Source organism: Centroberyx gerrardi, chromosome 22 (genome assembly GCF_048128805.1).
Source record: "Centroberyx gerrardi isolate f3 chromosome 22, fCenGer3.hap1.cur.20231027, whole genome shotgun sequence".
NCBI classification, from domain to species: domain Eukaryota; kingdom Metazoa; phylum Chordata; class Actinopteri; order Beryciformes; family Berycidae; genus Centroberyx; species Centroberyx gerrardi.
The window spans coordinates 6,505,580-6,514,129 of record NC_136018.1 but is presented as its reverse complement, the minus strand read 5'-3'; the positions used below and the strand labels follow the sequence as shown (position 1 = coordinate 6,514,129).

Genomic DNA, 8,550 nt, shown 5'->3' with positions numbered 1-8,550 from the left:
TATCTGTATGTTGTTGTTGTTTTTTTTGAGTATATCAGATGGAAGTCAAATTAATAAAAACACCAGCGTCAACACTCTTTTATTTTATGCCCTTGAGCTTCTTTTTCTGGCATGTTTTCGTCCAGTCATCTCTTACAGATCAAGGTCAATGCTTATCATTATTAGCTCATTGATTCTGATTGATTATCAACTTTATGACGGTGATGGAACACAACATCTCAAACACTGTTCCTGCATCTCCCATAAATGTTCAACTGGGGTCATGTATGATTACAGAGGCTTTGGCACATGGCTGACATCAGTATTTTGCTGTTTAGACCATTAGGTGATCACACTTTGTGGGCATTGTTCTCCTGGAAGACATTGCCACCACCAGGAAAAACATGCAAAATGTACTGAGGACAAATAATTAGGACTATTATATTAGTAGTGATTAGAATATTTTTAGTCTACAAGTTTAGTATAGAGGAATAATTGGAATCACAAATTAATTTCAGTTCCTACTCTCAATCCAGAATTGATTTGGATATATTATTTTTCTTTCAAATAAATTATATATAAATAAGAGTTTTGAAAAATACTTAATATTCCAACCTTTGTTGTAACCCATTGTAACTCAAAATAGACCAATCCTTGTACTTTGAATCTGTAAGTAAGCAATTCATGATACAATAGCTGTTTCATCCTATTGGCAACATGCCTCTTGCATTATTTTCTTTTGATCTATCACAACATGATTCAACAAGCTCCCAGTTCTCTGTCCACTTCGGCCTGACAAGGCAGGTTTATTTACAAGCATTCTGATGTAATCAATGCAGATTACACATTGGCAATTTTATCGAGCTGGCAAAGGTGTCAGGACTTCCAATTTGCTCCAAAGGAATTGGCATGAGTGTTTTGGCATCATGCAGGTCTTTTTTGTTTGCTTGTTTGTTCGCACAGCCTGTCTTTGTTTCAATCTTTAGAAACATTACAAATGTAAGCAAATATTTACAGCTTCAAAATACATTTAAAATAAATGTACAGTCCATGCATCATTGTACCAACTGCTGAAATTACAATTAATGGGGTATAGCATTAATATACACTGGTGTGCACAAAACCATTGTGGTAAAAAATGTGACTTGAGCAGTAGGTCTACCCTCTCCCATGTTTCAAAATGTGGAACTGGACAATGTCAGCTCATTTACATTTTGTAGCATGCTACCATCAGTTCTGTCAAAATTGTATCAAAAAACTAGCAGCAGAGTTTTTTGAGTTGTGTTTAAATTAAAATGGCAGGAGCTATAATAGCTGTATAATCTGTTTTATTAATATGGCCTTGAGGAAAGGGATTATTGTGGAATATATTATCACTGTGCTGTAGCACACTTACATAATAATCCACTGCCTCCCAGTCATTAATGTTTAATGAAACCATGCCAGAAAATGCACACCTGCACAGTCCCAGCTGAGCCCTTAGCAGTAGACTATTTATGTTTTCTTTAATTTTGAACATACCCTGCAAGAAACCCTGAAGGTTTTCTGGTGAAAAACAGTATCTGCAATTTTGAGACTCCACCACAACTCGAAATCGAGTCAAAATAAAAGAGCCAAAAACTTAAGATCCTGAATCCAATTACACAGATGTAAACAATGTCAGTAGTGGGGTGCAAGTGGGCCACAAGTGGCGCTATACTCAGACTCTGTACTGAACTACAAGCCTACCTTTTATGTATTCGAATAAAATGCATTTTAACTAGAAAGGGTACTACTACTAACGCCTATCGTTGGAAAGGCGTCTGAGTCTTTTTTTTGTCTGTGCCTTTTTTCCATCAAAACAATTAAAATGCAATTGATGACGCATGACAAAATTAACAAGGCCACTAACCATAATCCAGTTTTTCTTTAATTTTACATTAATCGAAGGCATTTTTACTGTTACTTTGGCATACAGGTTATAGAAACAGAGTGAGAGGCCCCAGTGCAGATTATTTCCTGGAGTTTCTCTCATGGAATATTATTGGTGCTCACTGTATTGTGCACAAGCACAAAGTGGAATGAATAGATTGCTTCACGTTGCTGAAGACCGTAATTAGTCCTTCAACTCCAGTTTGCTGTCATAATTGAATTACATACTTCGTTGACATGAATGCAGTGTCTTTCTGATGAACGGGCCCGTTGATGATGTGCCCAGTCCCCTCCTGTATTTTCACATAACTGTTACTCTGTTTGCGACAGCACAAACCTTGAAGATGCGCTCGAACCGTGAGTACGACCAAACTCTACTTTCTAAAAGACAAAATGTTCTACTGATCAAAATGCGATGTAGCCTACCTGTCAGTCATAAAATGATAACAAGGATATGCCTTAGTAATCAATGGGATACTAGTCCCATACAAATAAGTTTAGTCAAATATTAAGAATATTATGATACAATAAAATGGGAAAAAGTCACTAAACTAAACGGGATATTATAGGAATATTATATTGATACTATGCGAGATATAGGATACCACAAAGGTCACTATATAAAATCATTATTGGGCTACCTCAGACACACGTCTATATACAGTAAGTCCATATAAGGATATTATAGCAATATTATAGTGATTTTTTAGTTAGGGTGAGAATGTGTTGACATTGGTGGGAATTGTAAGGTTTACAGAAAACCCCATACTAATAGGCTAATAACAACGCATTCCCTCGGCCTATTGCTTGATGGATGGTGACAGCATCATGAGGTTCACTTCCATACAAAGCCACTTTTAGCAGTTCCCAAGAGTGGTCGCTCTAGGCTGGTTAGACTACTTTACAGGCAAGTGCGTCAGAAAAGGTTAATACCCGTATGCATTATGTATCCAAGCCTCTGCTAAAATGAAGTTTTCATCGGGAAAAAACTTTTGATTAGGCCCAGTATCAGTCACTGATACCTAAAGCTATCACAGGTATAACGAGTAATTGGGAGTAATTGGTCCTTATGTGAAATAAGGTAACCAACTTAGAAGTTTCTGCTCTTTTTTTCCTCTCCAAAATGCCGGTGAATACGGCTGGATGCCGCACAGACTGTGTTGAGAAGCCTTTCTCCATTGGATTCCACAAGTTCGGCCGTTTGGTGGGAAGGCATCCTTGGTATTTTTTTCTTGCGCCTCTATTCATCTCGACTGTCCTTGGATCTGGGTTTTATTTTCTAGAGGATCGCGAGGCCAATGACATTGAAGACCAATTTACACCAACAAACGGACCCGCAAAGCTGGAGAGGCAGTTTGTGCAGGAGAACTTCCCATTGAACAACTCCGTTTTCTCCAACCAGAGGCTTTACACCGACGGTGTGTTTGCATCCTTCATCGCGGTCTCCACAGCCAACAACATCTTCACCAACGCTGCTCTTCAAGAGATACTAACTTTAGACAAAAAGGTCCGGCAAATCAACATCACCGCAGGTCATGAGCAGCTGACTTTTGACGGCCTCTGCGCCAGGAAGTATAATAAATGCATCCCGAACAAGATCATAGATATTGTGAATCGTTATGGCAGCAAAATTGAAGAGACTGAACTCACCTTTCCATTTTTTCGTTTTGGATTTTCATATATTTTTCTTGGATACTCTGTCGGTGGAGTCAATGTGAGCTCGACAGTCATCAAGAGTGCCAAAGCAATTAGACTCTTCTATTTTCTGAAGGAAGGTAACCGCTCCATAACAGACCTGTGGCTGAACGAATTCCTCAGAGTTTTCCCTTCTAATCTTTCCCTGAAATACATCAAGGTAAGACATAATCACTACCTTTATTGAACACAAAAACAACTATAAAGATGTGTTTTTAAAAGTTTTAATTTATATTTATAAATCTGCAGTCTTGACAAAATAATCTAACCTTTCCAAAATAAATTAAAATAGACGCTCCTCAGTTCTATTGTTGCACTATACTCATGTGTTTTCACTGCTTGGTCATATCTACAATAAAATCAAATGTAAGCATGTAAGCCTAAATATTTTAGTCTTAAATGGCAACTATACCAACATTGTTAAATGTATATTGTTGGCTATACATCTTAAATGGGTCATGTTGCTAGAAAATGCCTTGTGTTAGAAATATTAGTGATGATGCTGCTGATGAGAGAGAGAGAGAGAGAGAGAGAGAGAGCTCTATTGCTGTACAACAGAGGCTGACATTTGTAAGGTGATGACAGAAATCCTCGGGCCATGAAGCATGTCTAATCTTTCAGTGAATGGCTCTAGCTGCTGTCTCCAGCAGCAGTAACAGGTCTCCAGTCTCAGAAGAGCCAAGTCTTACATAAGTCAACAGGCTTTGTCCATCCCTCAGTCAGGATGGGGCTGCTGGCCATCAGCCATAGTGGCATATAGCAATGCATCTATTACTTCTCTGCAGTTCACATGAGTCTATAGCCCTTCTGTTTGTGCTACAGTATGTGAACATGCTTTGTAGTAAGACTTACACTGAATGCACAACATATTAGGGACACTTTCTCTTTTCATGAAGTACACTGATGAGGTGAATTCAGGTAAAAGCCATTATCCCTTATTGATTTCCCTTATCAAATCTACACCAATTGCAAAGGAGGAGATGCAGATGCAGATACAGAGATGCAGATAAGAGAAGCAGATGCGTTACAGAAGGATTTTCAAGCTTTGAGATAACTGAGGATTGTGCAAAAGGGGATGTAGCTCAATATCAGGAAGATGTCCCTAATGTTTTGTATATTCAGCGTAAATACTGCATAGACATCTGATTTTACATTCTTCCTTCTCACAGTTTACCTATTCTACATCGCTGTCCAGGCAGGTGGAGTTTGAGGCCAACACAAAGGATGTTATTCCCCTGTTTTCCATCACATATGTTATTGCCATAGCCTTTTCCATTCTGTCATGTTTGAGGTATGTATGCCATGCTTTGAAACACTCAGCTATGTATGATTGTATTGTACGTTATTCAACTGATTCTAACTTTTAATCCACAAATCCAACATGCCCCATCTTTACTTTCCAGGCCAAAAATCTTGAATCTCTGTTGATTTGGTAGATTTAATTTATTGTCTATAGGGAGATCCTATTTACAGAAAGTAAAGGAAAAGGAACACTGCTTTGGCTTAGATTCTCTTGCTTTTTGGAAAAATGGGGCAACTCTGTGGCAAAACAAGGATAAAAAAAAATCCAAGGTGTCTCTCTCTTCTGAAAATATTAAAAAGCTTTCAATTATTTGGACATTGCATCTTTACCTTGTTTATGGGCACATTTTTAACCTTGCAAGATGCAATAGCCAAATAAATAAAGGCAATACTTCCAGAGGAGAGAGTTGCCTTGATTTTTTCCATCCTTATTTTGCTGCATTATTTTTTGTTCATATGCAGGTTTGACTGTGTGAGGAGTAAAGTATGGGTGGCCACCTTTGGTGTACTTTCTGCCGGACTGGCTGTGTTGTCGTCCTTTGGGATGATGCTGCACATCGGGGTGCCATTTGTTATGACTGTGGCTAACTCTCCATTCTTGATTCTGGGTAAGTACAGATTTTTTTTGTGTTTGAATTGATTATTATTCACCAATGCTGCAAAGCAATTTAATGTCTCTCTGTATAAAAACTCTTACTTCACTGCCTCATATAAATAACAGCGAACAGCAAAATTGTCAGTGTTAATTTAAATCTGAGAGTGTAAAAATCGACATTATACCAGTGTTACTTTAACTCCACACCCATTAGAGTTAATTTAACACTTTTGATAGTTTTGAACAGCCACCCCAGAGCCATATCAGCAATCAATCAATTCCAACCAATGTCATCTCAAAATAAATTGTCACTTATTAACACTTGAAAATTTGCTGTGCACCTATCAAGCTGCTTTATCAGAGTGATTTTCTCTCTTCAGGTATTGGAGTTGATGACATGTTCATACTGATATCGTGCTGGCAGCAGACAAACGTCCACGACCAAGTGGAGGACCGCCTAGCGCACACGTACAAAGAGGCAGCCATCTCCATCACCATCACCACTCTGACGGACGTGCTGGCTTTCTACATCGGGCTGATGACGCCGTTCCGCTCCGTCCAGTCCTTCTGCCTCTACTCCAGCACGGCCATCCTGTTCTGTTACATCTACAGCATCACCTTCTTCGGGGCCTTCCTGGTCCTGAACGGAAGGCGGGAAAACTCCAACAAGCACTGGCTGACCTGCAAGGAGGTTCCCCACGACTGTCCCGTCGGTCGCTCCAAGTGGTACGAGCTGTGCTGCGTGGGAGGAGCTTACGACCGCCATTCTGGAGCCGAGGAGGTACAGCCGATGAATCACTTCTTTAAGAAGTACTATGGCCCTTTCCTCACTAGGCCATGGACCAAGGTGTGTGTTATCCTGCTCTATGCGGTCTATCTGATCGTTAGTGTTTATGGATGCTTCCAGATCCAGGAAGGGATAGATCGTCGTAATTTGGCGGCGGATGATTCATATGTGGTGAGGTATTATGATGATGAAAAGGCGTATTTCTCTGAATATGGCCCAAATATTATGGTTATTGTAAGGGGTGAATTTCCATACTGGGATGAGAAGAACATGTCCGATCTTGAATCCTGTGTCGAGGACTTCAAAAATCTGTCCTTCATTGAGAAGGATATATTTACATCCTGGCTGAAATCGTACAAATACTACGGATACCACACAAACCTCAACTTGAGCGCTGAAAATGTTTTCAAGACGAATCTAGTCTCCTTCCTAAGATTCTACTCTGACTTCAAGCAAGACGTAAATTTCACCAATAATTCAATCCACGCGTCTCGATTCTTCATCCAGACGGTCAACATCTCCACGGCGATCGATGAAATGAACATGTTGAACAAACTTCGAGATACTGCGAAAAGATGCCCTGTACCCTTACTGGTCTATCATCCTGCGTTCATTTACCATGATCAGTATGCTGTGATAATGAGTAACACCATCCAGAACATTGCAGTCACCACTGCCGTTATGTTATTTATCTCTCTTCTACTGATTCCCAACCCGCTCTGCTGTCTGTGGGTGACTTTCTCGATCGCTTCAGTCATCGTGGGCGTCACTGGTTTCATGGCACTCTGGGATGTCAACCTAGACACCATATCCATGATCATTCTAGTGGTTTGTATTGGATTCTCCGTGGATTTCTCGGCGCACATTTCCTACGCCTTTGTTTCGAACCAAAAGCCGAGTGCGAATGAGAAGGCTGTGGAAGCTCTGTTCCATTTGGGCTATCCTATAGTTCAGGGGGCCGCGTCAACTATCCTGGGGGTGGTGGTGCTGTCTGCCTCCAAAAACTACATCTTCAGAACCTTTTTCAAAATCATGTTCCTGGTCATCTTCTTCGGTCTGTTCCACGGCATCACCTTCATCCCCGTCTTTCTCACCTTCTTTGACATTTGCAGCGGAAGCTCAAGCAAGGATGACTCGGAAGAGAAAAGAAAGCCAGAAGATCAAGCTATAAGTAAATACCAACCTAAGATCGGGCATGACAGTGTAGCCAATGAGCAGGAGAAACAGATCTACGATAATCACACGTTTCTGCCTGATAACCTTCAGATCTGCCCAGCGCAGACTTGCACATCAGTCTGGACGCTCACAGGCAGCACCAATCACACCCAGAGCAGTCAGGTGTGCATGGCTAGCACCATTCCCATGTTCAGGGTTGATAGTCAAACCTATGAAGTTCAGATGTACACACCCAGTATCAACACCCAATTAACAGGCATCACTAAACAAAGTCTGGATCCAAGTGATCAAAACAGTGTGGCGGGTCACAGCCAGCCACTGCCCCATGAGAATAATATTTCAGCTGTCAACTGCTCAAATTTTTCAAGTCCGTGAAAAACCCAATCATGTGATATTGTATGTGCAGTTGTTTATATGTGGCTGCTAAATTACACAGATTATTAACCCTCATCCTACCAACATATTTAATATACAAGGACTACCGACTGGGGTCCCTGGGGACCCCAAGAATAAACTACTGTAAGAAATAACCATCATAGCAAAATGTTAACTTATTTCTTCTCAAAACATTATTAGTTATGTAATTAATGTCATCTGAAAAAAAAAAAAAAAACAGATTATTATTATTTTAGGAAAGTTACAGTTAATTAAATTATGTATTGTATTTCTGACTTTGAACATTATCTTACCTTAGGAAGAGCAGTATTTAGGGTCGTCGACAGAGCACATGAGGAAATCTGTGTCTGCTGCATCTGCGTCTGTCTCCTTCAAAATGACCCCTACCCCCCCTGATAGTGTGTGATACTTTAAATTAGGACCCATGGCAAACATGAACTCAATAAATAGTTCCATCTATTAAAGCTGCATAGGCGGAATTGGGTGCTTTTGACTGGGGTCCCCCAGGACCCCAATACATTGGTATTTTTAAAAAGCACTAATTAAAACAGAAACAGAAAACAATGATATGAAGTCATTAGGAACAAATTGATTTACAAAGTCATGAAAAATTAGAAGTAGAATGATAGAATAAAGCACCTGTGAGATATAACAAAAAGTATACCTCTGGGGTCTGCGGGTACCCCAGTCGGTAATTATGTCACAATGT

General features: G+C 40.0%; 1 protein-coding gene across 1 annotated transcript; it reads left to right on the top strand.

Annotated features, from left to right (window-relative positions):
* Positions 1-3,013: 3,013 nt before the first annotated feature.
* On the top strand, positions 3,014-7,820 carry ptchd3a (patched domain containing 3a). The gene is made up of 4 exons (XM_071895411.2): positions 3,014-3,745; positions 4,755-4,876; positions 5,350-5,495; positions 5,863-7,820. The coding sequence occupies exons 1-4, from the start codon at positions 3,014-3,016 to the stop codon at positions 7,818-7,820; spliced, it is 2,958 nt and encodes a 985-aa protein (XP_071751512.1).
* Positions 7,821-8,550: the final 730 nt, after the last annotated feature.

What these genes read in the sequence shown, in the direction of transcription:
- ptchd3a (XM_071895411.2), top strand. Translation starts at nt 3,014, where the DNA reads ATGCCGGTGAATACGGCTGGATGCCGCACAGACTGTGTTGAGAAGCCT. An exon ending in TCCATTCTGTCATGTTTGAG is followed by an intron (nt 4,877 to 5,349) that starts GTATGTATGCCA and finishes GTTCATATGCAG; the next exon opens with GTTTGACTGTGTGAGGAGTA. An exon ending in CTCTCCATTCTTGATTCTGG is followed by an intron (nt 5,496 to 5,862) that starts GTAAGTACAGAT and finishes TTCTCTCTTCAG; the next exon opens with GTATTGGAGTTGATGACATG.